This window comes from Amblyomma mixtum, chromosome 2, assembly GCF_055824585.1.
Source record: "Amblyomma mixtum isolate Tamu chromosome 2, ASM5582458v1, whole genome shotgun sequence".
Lineage (NCBI taxonomy): Eukaryota > Metazoa > Arthropoda > Arachnida > Ixodida > Ixodidae > Amblyomma > Amblyomma mixtum.
The window spans coordinates 263086318-263102585 of record NC_143013.1 but is presented as its reverse complement, the minus strand read 5'-3'; the positions used below and the strand labels follow the sequence as shown (position 1 = coordinate 263102585).

The 16268-nt window shown below is 47.6% G+C and overlaps 1 protein-coding gene across 8 annotated transcripts in view; it reads left to right on the top strand.

The window, feature by feature from the left end:
* LOC149363827 (uncharacterized) overlaps nucleotides 1-16268 on the top strand; it is a 56121-nt gene that overhangs the window by 31641 nt on the left and 8212 nt on the right. For 7 of the 8 annotated variants that reach the window (XM_089573775.1, XM_089573777.1, XM_089573778.1 and 4 more), the window contains 8 exons: nucleotides 143-190; nucleotides 1495-1584; nucleotides 8361-8438; nucleotides 9166-9204; nucleotides 11592-11645; nucleotides 11723-11767; nucleotides 12823-13020; nucleotides 15938-16021. In XM_089573775.1, coding sequence (XP_089429901.1) covers nucleotides 143-190; nucleotides 1495-1584; nucleotides 8361-8438; nucleotides 9166-9204; nucleotides 11592-11645; nucleotides 11723-11767; nucleotides 12823-13020; nucleotides 15938-16021 — 636 coding nt within the window. The remainder of the gene's footprint in view (nucleotides 1-142; nucleotides 191-1494; nucleotides 1585-8360; nucleotides 8439-9165; nucleotides 9205-11591; nucleotides 11646-11722; nucleotides 11768-12822; nucleotides 13021-15937; nucleotides 16022-16268) is intronic. The other variant, XM_089573776.1, reaches the window with a different exon arrangement.

Sequence of the window (16268 nt, the reverse complement as noted above, 5' to 3'; positions counted from 1 at the left end):
ACACTGCAGCTGCATATTAATTTCTCTGACTGGGTGATGTGACCATTAGCTATCACTCCAATGCATTTATGTTTTTGAGACAACATATGGCCACCATTTTTTGTGCAAAAATTATCAGCATTGAAAATGTCCTCATTTGCAGGCTGATCGCGAAGTGCAAGTGTCTTGCGATGATGAAATTCTTGCCAAAGTGAGTGACTTTTGCATGCCAAGCTTTTATTGGAGTGCATTAGGTATTACTGGATTCTCGTATATTGGAACTGCTTTCAGTACTGGCTTGGAAGCAAAAGCATGAAATGCATGCTGTCATGATATCAAATGAGAGCTGGAAAAGCTCCGTGGATGGCTGCAAAGCTGACTCTGTTGACTTGAAGTCACTGACTGCAATAAGACTTCAGTGATAAATTACTGGTTGCGCCAGTTATGTGACAGTTCCTGGATACAATGTTTCAGTTTGTAAGCTCGAAAAATGAGCGATAGAAATGTCAGATGAGTTGCTCTGTTTTTCTTCTCGTTAATACATTCCTGAATGATATGATTTGCCGGAAAGTATGTTCATAATTCTGTCAAATTCTTAATATGTTTAGCGATGAATAGAATGTGCGTTAACGGTGCGTTGAGCTTGGGAGTGCGCGACATAGGCAGAAGCACATATGCAAGTCAGTCGCCAAGGCAGCTTCTTTACAGTGCATGACTGGAATGGAGCGAAGCATTCTAAAGAGGGTGATGATACGTGCACTTGTGAGCATGCCTAGTTTGGTGTCACGTGCAGCAGTCAGCTACCGGAGTGACTTCACCGCAGTGCAGAACTGCAGAGGGGCAAAGCATTCAGAAATTGCTGCAGTTACAGAGAAGAGGTTCTAGATAGTTTTTTTACCCTTGCCATGAACTGAGTAAGTCTCTCACAGTCAGGACAATGCAAATGTGATTGGTAGTCTACAAGCACAAGAAAAGCTTTTTTAGACTTTGCGCTTAGAAGCACTGACGGCTTTGTTAGTAAGTGGAAGTGTCTGCAATTGCCTTTTTATTTGTTGAGTCGTGTTTTTCAAAATCCTTGTGGTTTTGGATTATATATAGATAACACCTTCTTCTTTCTTTTTTCACATTTAAAGAAAACTTATCAGTGAGGTTCTGTATTCACTCTCTGTTAGTATTCAACATCAATAGTCACTATCTTGTGCAATAATAATTGTGTTCTTGTAGGTTAACGATCTGTGGTAGTGAAATATTTGTTTTAAGCAGCAGGCTGAAGTGTATGCCAAGCTTACTTGAATTAACTTTATTTTCATCTGCTTACACAACCAGTCTGCCCATAGTTCTAGGATCTGGATTATTTCAAAGAGAGTTAAGGTAAATTTTTGGGTAGTGAACATTTGTTCACTGTTTCAGTCTTTTGCTTGTAATGTATCTTGACAAAGTGTTGCACATAGCAGTTGCACATTGCATTTGGATATGTGGGCTGATGCTCAGCAGTCTTTGTGCTGTAACTTTCAGCTGAAAATCTCCGAGAATGAGGTCAATGTGTTGCGCGATGCAATGAACCAGCTTTGCCTTGACAATAAGGCCTTCAGCGACCGCTACAAGGTCAGTGAATAGTTTTGGACTCTATTGGTTTCTATGACCAGTGCTCTTTCTGGGATGGCAAGATCGAGTAGCAATGGCATTTTACTTGATTTAGGAATTGAAAATGGTGTCGCGGGTACTTCGAACACCTTTGATGTGCGACGAGTTGGTTGTGCAGCCCAGGGAACAGACTAGGGGGTTTTCTCTTCGAAAGACAAAATACTGCGTACAGGTCCGACAGGGGACATAAACTGCCAATGCAGCGGGGCGCTGCGACTGTCGATTAGGGGGACTGACCGGAGGCCGTGGAAGTAACGAGGGCTTCTGGTGGGTGCCAGTGCCGCAAGGCTAAGTCCTCGGGTCCGAGCGTGGGGAGTCTACACTGCCTCGACCGGGAACCATCGGATCAGTGAGGGCTTCTGGTGGGTACCAGTGCCGCAACGCTAACTCCGACGGCCCACGGCGAACTAAGGAGAGAGGGCTTATGCTCCCTTCTAGCTCCGGGGACCACTCGTTCCCTTCGCTCCCGACTGCCCATTTTATATCCTCCCGATTGCACCACGGGAGTGAAAGGAGTCGTTAACTTTTGGGTTGTTGCCGATTGCACCACGGGAGTGAAAGGAGTCGTTAACTTCCGTGGCTCCTCCTGTCGGACCTCATCGCAGGCTGTTCGTGCTTTTTATTTCTACTTCACGAGTACAGGTGGCGCTGCTGCGCTACATTCCTCCCCGGTACAAAACTGGTGAGTGTCCTCACTCACAGGTTCTCGGTACAACAAAACACACACAAAAAAAAAAGAATTCACAACGCTGCACACACTCTACATATGGCGGTAGTTTTTGAATTGTTGCACTTTCTTTGCTAGTTCCACAGCGTGCAGAGCACAGTCAGTCACGCAGCCGTTTCGCGCGAGTTCACTGTGAGCTTCAGGGGAGAGGGAGTGAAGCCGAAGTTCCTTCCTCTTCCGCGGAGCACAAATGCGTGCACGCACGCGCTACACTTGTTCACGCACGTGCGCGCACACAATGACGGTTCCAGTTAGCATGATGTAGATGTGGTTCCTGCGTCCAGTTTGATTTCTCGTGTACGCCTTTTCCCGCACTCACACACGCACGTATGGTGTCTCACTTACGAATTCACTCACATGCACACACGCCGGTTAATAGTAGATAAAGTCATCACGTCGTGGAGGTACTATATGGCGACGGGTCCTTTCACTGGTAGTCTCGGTGTTGTCGCATGGGAACGTGTCCGATGCATCGAAGAATTCGTCATCGTCACTGTCACTACATGGGAGCTCACCTGTGCTCGCTTCTGGTTCTGTGGCATCCTCTGTACCGGTGGTGGCGCGCTCTCCGGAGTTGCGTTCCTTGGGGCTGGGGGCTGGGTTTTCATCGCGGTCAACGTAGGGCTTGATCCGGTTAATGTTGACAATGTCGCGACGTCCGCGGCGATTCTCTACTTCCCAGTCGTTTTCTGCGGTTTGTCTCACAAGGCGGAAGGGACCATGGTAGGGGTGCAGAAATTTCGATGTACGGCCTCGCTTGGATGTAGGCATACGTACATAGACGAGATCTCCAGCGGTCAGTGGCTGCATGCGGTGTGTTTGATCGTACTGCAGCTTATTTGCCTCTTGTGCCCTTCGTTCTCGTTCTAGCACCAGGTCTCTCGCGTTATTCCATCGGCGCACTGTCTCCTCGTTTGTCGGACCCATCGTACCCCCAGGGACTGCCCCTAGGGCTGCATCAATTGGCAATGTTGGCTCGTGACCATACAGCAAAAAAAACGGAGAATAACCAGTCGTCTCTTGTACGGATGAGTTGTAAGCGAACGTCACGAAGGGGAGAAATTGATCCCAGTCGCGGTGATCGGACGAGACATATTGACTGATCATCTCGGCGAGTGTCCGGTTGAAGCGCTCGCAAAGGCCGTTTGTTTGAGGATGATACGCCGTTGTACGCGTGTGGTTCGTGTTAGTGAGATGGAACAGCTCTTCTATCATATCAGCCACAAAATGCTGTCCTCGGTCTGTGATTACTTGCTCCGGCGCTCCGTGCCGTAGAACAACTCTTTCCAGGAATGCCTTCGCGGCGTTTGCAGCTGTTGCTTCCGGCACGGCGACCGTTTCCGCCCACTTAGTGTGATAGTCAATTAGTACAATCACATGCCGGTTTCCTTCCGAGGACTGCGTTAGGGGACCCAAAAAATCCATTCCGAGCCGCTGAAAAGGGCGCCGAGCGGGCGGTACGGGCTGCAACAGGCCGGATGGTTTAGTCGGTGGGGTCTTACGCGTTTGGCAGTCGGGGCAGGACAGGACGTATCTCGTTATTTCGGCAAACATTTTTGGCCAAAAGTAGCGCTGGCTGATTTTCTCCAAAGTTCTCTTCATGCCTAGGTGCCCTGCCGTTATGTCATCGTGACAGGACGCCAGAATTTCTCGGCGTAGTGGTTTTGGAACTGCGAGGGCTAGTCTATCTTCTTCGAAACCTTTGGCTCTTCTGAACAGTACCCCATCTTGTAGGCTGAAGGCTCTAGCTGTCCGGCGGATTCTTCTCTGAACCGGCTCCTCCGGGTTTCTCAGGTGGTCGATAATTGGCTTTAAGAAGTGGTCTTCCTCCTGAAGTTTGATCGTCCTTTCCCTCTGTTCGTCCACAAGGAAAAGTGGCATATCTTCACAGCAAGAGGGGGTGTCATTGTCATCATGTGGGAGGCGGGAGAGAGCGTCTGCGTTCGAGTTCTTGATACCTGGCCGATGCTTGAGGCTGACGTTGAACTCCTGGAGAAGCAGGCTCCACCGCGTGAGGCGGCCGCTCGGATTTTTGGTTGTCATGAGCCATGTCAGACTGGCCTGGTCGGTGACAACCGTAAATGGAATTCCAAACAGGTACGGTCGAAATTGTCTGACCGCAAATACTACGGCAAGACATTCTTGTTCGGTAGTGCTGTAATTCCTTTCGGCCTTATTTAGGTGTCGGCTGGCGTAACTGACCACGAACTCTTCTGCACCGTTCTTCTGTACAAGGACTGCGCCGATCCCATACCCGCAGGCGTCGGTGTGTACTTCAACCGGTAACCCAGGATTGAAAAGTCGCAGTACCGGTGAATTGGTTAGGCGGTGCTTGAGCTCTTCGAAGGCTGTTTGACATTCGTCACTCCAGTCCCAGGCTTTACCAGTTTTGGTGAGTTCCGTGAGAGGCCGCGAGATGCGAGCAAAATTTTTCACAAAGCGTCTATAGTAGTTACAGAGGCCAAGGAAGCTGCGTACTTGCTTCACGTTCTTCGGTGCAATCGCTTGCTCGATTGCACGGATGTTGCTGGGATCGGGCCTTGCCGACTGTCCATCGATTATGTGGCCCAGGTACTTAATACTGTCTGCTGCGATGTGGCACTTTCGTGGCTGTAGGCGGAGGCCCGCCGAATCCAGTGCGCCGAGAACACTTCTGAGATCCCTTAAGTGGTCGTCAGCGGTCTTGGAGAAGACGATGATATCGTCAAGGTATGCAAGGCAGACTTTCCAGAGCTGGCACGCTAATACTTTGTTAATCATGCGTTGAAACGTGGCAGGAGCGTTACAGAGGCCAAAGGGGACAACATTGAACTCGTAGAGTCCGTGCCCCGTGGAAAAGGCGGTTTTCTCTTTGTCAGCCTCCTGGATGGGAACTTGCCAATACCCAGACGCCATGTCCAGTGTCGTGAAGAAATGGGAACCTTGTAATGTATCCACGACGTCGTCTACTCGAGGAAGCGGATGTACGTCCTTTTTAGTGACTGTATTGAGCTTCCTATAGTCTACGCAGAAACGCCAGGCTCCATCTCGCTTGCGAACGAGAACCACTGGGGACGACCAAGGGCTGCTGGATTCTCTTATGACTCCTTTTTCTAACATCTCCGCCACCTGGTCCTGAATTCTCTGCCTTTCCGTCACCGAGCTGCGGTATGGATTCTGTCGAACAGGTTTCGCGTCACCAGTGTTGATCTCGTGCTCGACTACGTCTGTATGGCCGAGACTCGCCCCTGGGTTAGCGAATAGGTGCTCATATTCTTCCAACAGCGACTGGAACATCTGACGCTGATCGAGGTCTAACTGGTTGCCGTACTGCACTTCGTCTACTCCGGATCCGCGGATAACGGGGGGTCTTACGCAGATGTCGACGTTCAGGAGAGGTGTCGTCTTCCCGAGAGCTGTACCCTTGGCAACATTCAGGGTGGTTGACCCTGGATTGGCGACGCGGATATATGTCGTGTTATTCTGTACGTCAGTTAAAGCTCTGGCTATCCTTGGATGGGGTCTATTCGGCGGAGGGCTTAGGGGTTCTACAAGACATGCTCCGTTATTGCGGACCGTGACCGGAACAAGGACCTCAGTGGATGGCGGGATCTGCATATGTTGCTGACTGTAGGCGACTTCCGGGTTTACCATATCCGTGTCGAGGTCGTTCAGCCGGAGTTTCACGCTGTGTCCTCGTAGTGTGACCGTTCGCTTTGGGAAACTGATCACCATTTCCGAGTTTCCACAGAGAGGCACTCCACCCAAGAGGTCGCAGGGCAGGGTATCAAGTACCACGAAGGATTCCTGCAGCTCTACCGGGCCAATCCGCACGCTGAGTCTCACTTCGCCTGCTGCACTGACGAGCTTTCCGTTGACGTTCCTGAGTACGGCCGTAGATTCGCTGACTTCCGCACCTATCCTGGATATGAAGCTCAGCGAGGCGATGTTCACAGATGCGCCTGTGTCCACTATCATTGTGGCCTCCTGGTCTCTCACGGTAACAGGGAGGGCGATGAGATGCGACTGGTGAGCGTAGTTTGCTTCTCTTGGGGAGTTACCTTTTTTCGTCTCGGGGGGAACTCGGGGACCCCGCCGTCCTAGTTTCCCGATGACTGCGGGGCTTGTGGCACCATTGGCCCTGGCGGCGTGTTACACTGCCGCATTATATGTCCTGATCGGCCACATCGGTAGCATATAATTTGCCCCGCCTGATTTCGCGACTGTCGTCCTGGAAACCTGCGTGGAGCGGGCCGGGCTAATTGTTCGACGGCACTGGTCAGGGCCTTCACGCTCTCCCGCAGGGCGTCAAACATCTCGGCCGTTACGACCCGTGCGGTCGATGCCTCATGCCTCGGAGGTAGCCCCCATTGGTGCTCAGGCGCAGTGGTATGTTTTGCATCATTGGAGGCCGTTGCCACAAACGGCGAGGACGCTGCAAAGCCTGGGAGGGGGTGAGTTGGCATGGCCGCCATGGCATGCCGTGCCATAGCGCCTACATGCGTTAACCGTTGTAAGTGCTGCAGGAACTCCGTCGGTGTTTTGGGGTTGGATATCGCTACCCTTTCCATCATTTCTGGCCGCAACCCCCGCAACAGGTAGCGCACTTTTTCAGTGTCTGCCATCGAGGTGTTGGCCCGAGCACACAGATGGAGAATCCTCGCCACATACTCTCGAGGTGTTTCGCCGGGCTGCTGTCGCCTCTCTTGAAGCTGGATAAATGCCCAGTCCCTGACATCTTCTCCGCAAAAACTGTCGCGGACGGCCTGCTTCCATTGGTCCCAGGTTTCGAGTTGCCGTGGTGGCGACTCCCGTAAGACGGCACTATACCACTGGCGGGCCTCGTCGCCGAAAGCGAAAATCAGATTGTTCGCTTTTTGCGCGTCGGACCATCCTACTGCTGTCGAATACCGTTCGTAGAGGCGAATCCAGTCTTCAACGTCCTCATCGGCCTTCGCGGAGAAACGCGGAGGGGGACCATAAAGCCTTGCTTGTGGCTGGTCGGTATCGGTGCTGCCCTCCATAGCAATTTTGATCGTGCGAGTACGCAGAACACGTTCAATGTAACTCTCGGTCATTAACTTCACGGCACTTCCCTACTTCTATTTCGATGCCTTTTTGGCAGAGGCCGCAATAGCGAATAATAGGTCAAATCGCTCGTTTAGGGATCTCGGTTGCTGTTCACACTCATCTTGCCACTTTTCATTTGGGTCGATGCATGACGGATTGCGTGCTTTCGTTTGCTTTCGGCGGTCGCGACGCTGCTTGGTTCGTGATTTTTTGTCGTCCATGGTGTCGGTTGAAATGTAGGTACCCCGCACCTCCACCACTTTGTCGCGGGTACTTCGAACACCTTTGATGTGCGACGAGTTGGTTGTGCAGCCCAGGGAACAGACTAGGGGGTTTTCTCTTCGAAAGACAAAATACTGCGTACAGGTCCGACAGGGGACATAAACTGCCAATGCAGCGGGGCGCTGCGACTGTCGATTAGGGGGACTGACCGGAGGCCGTGGAAGTAACGAGGGCTTCTGGTGGGTGCCAGTGCCGCAACGCTAAGTCCTCGGGTCCGAGCGTGGGGAGTCTACACTGCCTCGACCGGGAACCATCGGATCAGTGAGGGCTTCTGGTGGGTACCAGTGCCGCAACGCTAACTCCGACGGCCCACGGCGAACTAAGGAGAGAGGGCTTATGCTCCCTTCTAGCTCCGGGGACCACTCGTTCCCTTCGCTCCCGACTGCCCATTTTATATCCTCCCGATTGCACCACGGGAGTGAAAGGAGTCGTTAACTTTTGGGTTGTTGCCGATTGCACCACGGGAGTGAAAGGAGTCGTTAACTTCCGTGGCTCCTCCTGTCGGACCTCATCGCAGGCTGTTCGTGCTTTTTATTTCTACTTCACGAGTACAGGTGGCGCTGCTGCGCTACAATGGATCGCATATATGAAAGGAATGGCTATTAAGTATAGCAGTGACATTATTTACTTATGTTCTGCCTGCTGTGATGGTCTTGCTTTCTGTCTTGGCATTCTGCAGGAGTATGACAATCAGCTGACTGAAATGAAAAACAATTGCTGGGCCCTACAAGAGCGGGTGGAAAGGCTCGTTGAAGAGGTGCGCCATTTTCTAGAACTTTGTCCCCGCATGCGCTTGTTTGTATATTCAGTGCTTTTTTTTTCTGCGCTGTGTTTTGCCTCAGTGAATTGTTAGTGACAAGCTGAGTTTGGAACACGACATGGATGGTTAAAAGCAGGCTGAGTCACTTGCATAAGTTTCCATTGCACGTCACTGGGATTTGGGTGGCTTCTGGAAAACAATGTGGCCTGTCTTCAGCTTTCTTGGTTTCACTAGTTGTCTTGCAGGAAAAAACCTACTAATTGACATAGAGTAAATGTCATAGGGACCATTGAAGGATGTTCTCTCTATTTGGGGCACATGAAGCTACATCGCAGCCTGAGAAATTTCTGTTCATGCGAAAGCATCAGGCGGCTCATCATCAACAAAACCCGGCATTGGCGTTGACCAGCTGCAGTGGCCCCAAAAATTCCATGTGATGTCACCGGTGATATCAAAGGAAAATAAAAATTCTTCCGAAGGTGCGGGGAATTGAACCCATGACTTTCAGACTATGAGACAAGCACGTAACTCATAGGTCACAAAACTGCATTGCTTCTTGCTGAACTGAGGCAAACATAGTACATGTGTTGCCTTACGACTGTATGCTAATCAATAAGTGCGTCATGAGAAAGGAAGATTAAAAATAAATTAAAAATGCAATGCTTTTGCATTCAAAGCACATAAGTAGTCTTAATTGCCCTCCGTAATTTCCTTCTTTGTGCAGCTCAGGAAAAGCAAGACTGATAAAGAGGAACTGCAAACGGTAAGTTCTTGTGATCACTTCCTTCTCATTGTTCATCTCATCAGCAGGGTTTTTATATCAGAGCTGTGTCATAATCGTCACCCTGTTTAAGAAAGCTATGCAAGCAGCCATCATTTTTGGTTGTGCGAGTGGCTTTCATTCAGTGGATGAGTGTCACTTTCGCTGCATTTGGGGGGGGGGGAGTTATATTAGCCAAGAGCTCGCACCTGTGAGATACGTGCATTCCATCAGGAAATCATGGCTACTGTGATTGTGAGAGGCAGTGATATGTATAAATAGTTTCCAATATATGCATGTTACTGAAAATCGTATTAGCACAAAAGTGTTTTTGAGATGAAACAGTTGTTCATCACATCAAGAAGTTTTTCTAGATCCATGCACTCAGAAAAAAAGAAATTGTTGGATTCGGAGTGACTGTGAATGTGAGGAGGTATTATGTGTTCATGTAGTTTGCAACTAATGCTTGCTAGAGGAATTAATTCTGCATTAAACTATTTGCTGTCACTGCATTTTGCTCAAACTCTTACGCTTAAATATTGTTTTGCCTCTGTCTTTGTAGCTGAGTGAAAATCGTGTATCAAATATCAGAGATGTTTTTCTTTCATATATAGCCACTGCGGTGGCTGAGTGGTTATGGTTATGCTGACCCGAAAGAAGCGGGTTGAATACCGGCCGTGGCGGTCGCATTTTGATGGAGGATGTGTCACTGCAACGGTCACATTTCATTCGACGGTGGGCACTGGCATAAGGTGGTGAGGCCTAACTGTTCGCAGTCTTCCAGACCTCTGTGTTCAATGCTCAAGCTCGCCAGCTTTAAGTGTTCTACGCTCACGCACGCTAGTGCGAGGGGCACAGTGCTGCGGTGATGAATGTCGGTACAAGGCGAAATTGTAGAAGCCCCTGTACTGTGCAACGTAAGTGCACGTTACAGAACCACAGGTTGTCGAAATTATGCGGAGCCCTCCACTACAGCGTCCCTCATAGCCTAAGTCACTGTGAGATGTTAAACCCCCATAAACCGAGCCAGATAATCTCTATCTTTCACTTTTTTTTTGCATTTTGTTGTCCAGTATTCATGTACGTTTTCAAGGTTTGCATTGTGCAATGTACAAAATTAAGAACGTTTTTTCAGTGGCTACATTTTTTTTTTTTTTACTGTCAATGCCGAAATTGCATTTGCGGACACACTGCTGCCATGATTGGTACTGCTAATGCAAATTTTGCATGCTGGTAGAGGTAACTAAAATTTGCTAGTAGAGATAACTAAAATTCTAAGTGTAAAACAAAGCACTGTAAATTTAGGGGACGTGTCATAAATGGCATATAAAATCAGTGTTTCCACCTCATACTAAAATTTAAAAAGTTTTGGTCCACCGCTAACCAATGCTTGGGGCCAGAGTGGAATGCTTTTTAGAACAGGTGTAGCATATGTTAGGATGACTCTTTGTTGCAGCTATCTGCACCCTTTGAATCTGTCTATGCTATGTCACGCACAGTCACATCTGTAATCATGTGGAGTGCACTTACAGCAGTCAAAACTCCTCTCATGCATTGCACAACAAATTTAGATGGTTAATGCATATGCTAATAGGTGCCACTAGTATGCTTACATATATAAACACAAGCAACCTTCATTCTTTATGTAACAAGTGAGGACTGTCTAAACACTGCGTAATTCTCTGAGTTATTTTGGCTACAACTGTTTATATTGAGGGCAGCATCTGACTGGCTCCCTTCTCACACTGGTGTGTGGTCACATCATGCTACCTTTGCTGTACCAGCATCAACATGTGTTCCAGATTTTAAAGACACTTTCTGACTCTTGAATTGTTTAGCCCCATAGACTAGTTGTAATGCCATTGTCGCTGAAGGCGTGAATGTGCGGGATAATTGTTCCATAAGGATGACATATGACAATGATAATTTATGCCTTTCCGGTTGTGTCGCTTTGCTATGCATCTCCAACTGTACTTTAACGTGGCCACTATACCAGCCTCTTTGAAGCCCCACCACATGTCATCAGTGCTATAAATGCTATAACCAGTGCTCTGGTGTATGTCATGGTCTGCATAACTTCATCTCTTCTCGTTGCTGTTCATGTGTAGAAATACCTGTTGGAAATGCAATAGGGAAGCTTCTAGTGCAAGCCAAGTTGTCTGTGACATATTTCACTATATTTCGCTATTACGATTATCTAATGTGTGAAATCCAAGGACCCTGTCAGGGTCATGCAGCTACTCTTGTATGAAACCCATTTCCCACTTGAAAATAGTGCTTCCCGGGCAACACAAAGCCCCGCTCGAATGCTGTAGACAAGCTTGACATGAAAGTTTTGCTCGTTCAAGCAAGGAAAGTGTGGTGCAGCTCAGTCGGTTCTCTTTGTGCAGATAATCAACTCTCTTGAGGCCACCCTGGCTTCAAACGGGAGAACAGCGCAGAAGGTGAGTGCCATTATTATGCGACATATTAGTCCATTTAATACCAGAGCCACATAGTCATTGTCTGATGTCGTGCACAGCTTTTGCAGGACAGTAGCCAGCAATCGGCCAGACTTAAGACTGAGGTAAGCAAGCATGTTCATGTTGTGTGTTGGATGGTACGCAAAATTTAAGGTACGGTTACTGGCACTTGGACTGTGCTTTGAAAAGTGGAGGAGGTTTTTTTTTATTATTTGACCTTCCTTTTGCCAGGCCATCACTGCATTTTTCGTGGCGCTGCTAAAGACTCCTGCATATCTTTGCTTCAGTGAAACATATTCTACAGTGATGAGGGACTTTAACCTGGGTGAATAGGGGATATTCAAAATTCCGCAAGTGCGCTTTCCCGCATAACTGTGTTGCCCCAAACAAGATGGCCGACTTCGCTATAAAGGAACTACGTGGGCTTCAGGACAGGCGCTAAAGGTGTGGATAGAATGTAAGAAACGTATTTTGGAAGAAGCAAACAAAAAAAAACAGTCTTTCTTGCTTTGTTTCAGCTGGAAACGCATGGTCAGCCATCTTGTTTGGGGCAACATTGTTATGCGGGAAAGTGCACTTGCGGAATTTTGAATAACCCCTATTGCATTACCATTGATGTTGGCATTGGTGTTCTAGTACATTAACAAAAACTCGTGACTGTGATCATGTGATGTCAAAGGCAATGCTTCCCAGGTGGGCATAAGATGAGCATTAAGGGACGTGCGAACTGGAGAGGCATGCATCCATGGGGGTGAAGAATGGGGGCGATGTACAGCCATTGCTCTCATTTTTCCATGTGAGTGGGTGTGGGGGGCCATTTCTCTCATTTTTCCATGTGAGTGAGTGTGGGGGGCAAGAAATTGAGTCTATTAGTGTCCTTTACTGCCCCACCCTAACCTTAAACTGTTCCAGTTGTGGCTGAAATTGGCTGCAGCAGCTGCTTTACTTTGTTCAAGTTAGAAACCATTTATTAGACAAGCTCTAGGGCTTTAGGCTTGGACAGAGGTGGAAAACTTGCATTGTTTGATCATGTCCCTGCGACTGACATTGTGCTTGTGAGAGCCCTCACTTGCTTTGAAGCAGGAGCCCACAGTGTGTCAACTATGCCTGTTATGAAACCTCTGGTTTGGAAATTTTGCCCTTTCCCTCTAAAATATAGAACGAGCACCTTAAGAAAGAAGTGTCGAAGCTGCAGGAGAAGGTTCGCAACTTGAATAGCGAAGTGATGGAAACAAGGGACGCAGAAGCACTGAAACGTGAGCGCATTGAGCGGCTGTACCAGGAAGCCAAAGAAGAGGTCCAGTTCCTGAAGAGAGCTGGCACTGCTGCCAGTGCAGGGGTGACCCCAGGCTGCAAGGTAGGTTTTCCAGTAGTGAAAAAGCATAATACTGGTTCCTGATTGGAGCAGATCAGGGCTCATAAAGCTGCACAAAGTCTTTTGCCAACTAGTGAACATTAACTTGTTGGCATTTGTTTTGCAACGTAGTATAGCTTAAAATTCATATACGCGGCTACTAGTTGCATGCACCATTTGTACGGTTGTTGCAAATGGTCAATTACATTGGGTAGGCAAAATGGCGTGCACTGCATTTTACACATCAGGTCTAACTGAGTCTTTTGCTGCTGAACTCAGTGTTCCAATTCCTTTGCATGGAAGCTTGTTGAAGTAAAGAGGAGCTGCAGTTGGTTTGAGCTAGTGGTTTTTGTTGCTAAAAAATTATTTTGTTTTGGCCGGGCTCTAGCACCTGCCCAACAATTGGTAGCGAGGTGCTAGAAGTAGTAAAGGTCTACTTAGGGCAGGTAGTGACCGCAAATCTGGATCATGAGAGAATAAGAATGGAAGAATAAGAATGGGGTGGAGTGCACATGGCAGGTTCTCTCAGATCATGAACGGCAGTTACAATATCCCTTCAGAGAAAAAGTATACAGCAGCTATATATTACCGGCACTCACTGATGGAGAAGAAATTCGGAGGCTAATGTAAAGGGTTCAGCTTAAGTTAAGGATAACGCAGCAAGCTATGGAAAGAAAAATGATAGGTGTAACATTAAGAGGTCGGAAGCGGGCGGAGTGGGTGAGAGAACAAATGTAGATTAATGACATCTTCGTTAACAGGGCGGAAGAAAGTAATATGGGCAGATGAGATTAAGAAGTTTGCTGAGATAAAGTACCGCAGCTGGCAAAGGATGGTGTTAATCGAGACATGGGAGAGGCCTTTGTCCTGCAGTGGAAGTAGTTAGGCTGATGGTTATGATGATGATCATTTATATTATCGTTGAGGTACATCATCATATAAAAATTGTCAGTTGCGTCCAAGCACCATAATTATGAAATATAGTTAGGTGACGTGGTTCACAAAATTTGACATGTTCGACTCAGCCAGAAACAAATAGCACATCTCCATAGCTTAGTTTTTTCTAAATTCGATGGTTTAAGGTTACTTTAAATTGCACCATAAAACATAATGAAGACTTCCGTATGACTAGACATATTGGCAAAAAGCACGAAGCTGGGAAAATTGCATTTAAGTGTGCACGCAAGCCATTCGGAGGTCATGCTAGAGGCCTCAGAAAACAGTGGAATGCAGACATTAAAAAAAAAATGCACAGTTGTGAGTTGAGAACTTGCGCTTTTGAAATCACTACCTACAATGGCCACCTGCAGCCTGAGTGTGCAGAATGCGAGGCGAAAGATTAATGCTTATTTTTGGGTCTAACCTTTCTCTCCCTTGTCTGTTTTGCATTGCTTTAATTATGAGACTCTTCGAATTCTTGGCTGCACTTGCCACGCTGCTTTCCTCGTATTTTGACTGCTTGCCCATTGATGGTGAAATAGCATTCTCCAAACAAGCTCACAAATTCGCATATAACCATGTTTACTTTGCTTTTACACAATTTTCTGGCTTAAAAAGTTTTGTTTTCGTTAAAAATGGCATATTAGCTATCTATCACACACCACTAACCTATCAGTCTAGCTGGACTTATTCCCCTTTAGTGTCCCTTAAGCAGGGGGCGGATGAGATTAAGAAATTTGCGGGAATACAGTGGCTGCAACTGGTGAAGGACAGGGTTAATTGGAGAGACATGGGAGAGGCCTTTGCCCTGCAGTGGGTGTAGTCAGGCTGATGATGATGATGATGAGACTTAGCGTGGCCGTTTTTTTTCGAGAAAAAGGAAAGCCCGCGAATTTTTAAAAAATACCACGTGACAGCGCGCTCTGTGCCGCGATTATAGCGCTCTCATCCGTGCCTTATTAAAAAAATCACTCGCTTCGCGCCTTTCGTGCTGGCCCAAGACAGGGCTTCGCATTGCTCTTGGTTCCAAGATAAGCGCCGGTGCGTATGGGCGGCAGTTGAAGGAAAACGCGGCTCCCGTTTCTTAGATGATAATTGCGCTCTCACGTTAGCAGAATGCATGCGGAGGATAGATGACAAAATCATGAGTTCGAATTTGGGAGCAAGATCCCAACAAACAAAGAGGCATATAACAAATTTGATAACGTCGTGTGAATTACGCTGAAAAACGGGAGCCGCAGTTTCTTTCAACTGCCGGCCGAACCCAGTGGTGCTTATCTTGGAACCAAACACAACGCGAAGCTCTGTCTCGGGCAGCACAAAAGGCGCAAAGCGAGTGATGTTTTCAACAAAGCACAGATGAGAGCGCTGTAATCGCAGCGCATCCGGGGGCATGGAGCGCGCAGTCACGTGGTATATTTTAAACTCCGCAGGCTTTCGTTTTCCCCGAATAAAAACGGCCACGCTAAGTCCATCTCGTTGGGAGTGCCTGGGTTGGACAATATTTGCGGAGCTCCACAACTTCCCTATTGACGCCTGAAAGTTTCAAGCTATATTTAAAAAGTTTATTTATTTCGACTAATTATTCAAATAGAACGAGCGAAAAAATCGTACTGAAACTTTAGATAAACCCTAACAACATCCACGCGATTTCAGTTCTTAAGAACGCTTAGGTTTTTTTAAAATCTTGGTCCAAGTTAGCTGGGACACCCTGTATATATTTCCTTTGAGAAAACGGTGCGGTCCTTACACACGTTTATACAGTATTTGCCTTTCTACATTTGGTCGTTCTTTGAGAGCATTGCATGGTTTGCTGCAGGAAGCATCCTGGTGTTTAGGTTACACGTGATTAAACAGCACTCGGTAGCGCATTTGTTTCCACTTACCCTTCTGTTTAGGTTTCCTTAGCTGTCGGAACTGATCAAAATCTGTGAAACGATTCCAATTATGCCAAAACCTTTTGAGTGCTAACATCTCACAGACCACCAAGGATGCTGATGAGAAGGCTTGCCCAGCCAGATCCCGTGCAGTTGCCGCAACGAAGGAATCAAAGCAGCAGCAGGCAGTAAGTGGCTCGCTTTCATGGTTAGTTCATTCGTTACTGCTACTGGATGCTTAACTGCTTTAGTGAACAGAAAAATTCCGCACACAAACAGGTAACGTAGTCGGGCATTCTGTGCTGGGATGTTTCTTACCAACAGTTTGTGGAATTGCACTGAAGTGCCTATACCTGTTACTGCATTCCTTTGTTATTTAAGCACTTAGAACTTCCTTAGTCAACCAACCTTTGTATCTCAGAGTATAAAAACAAG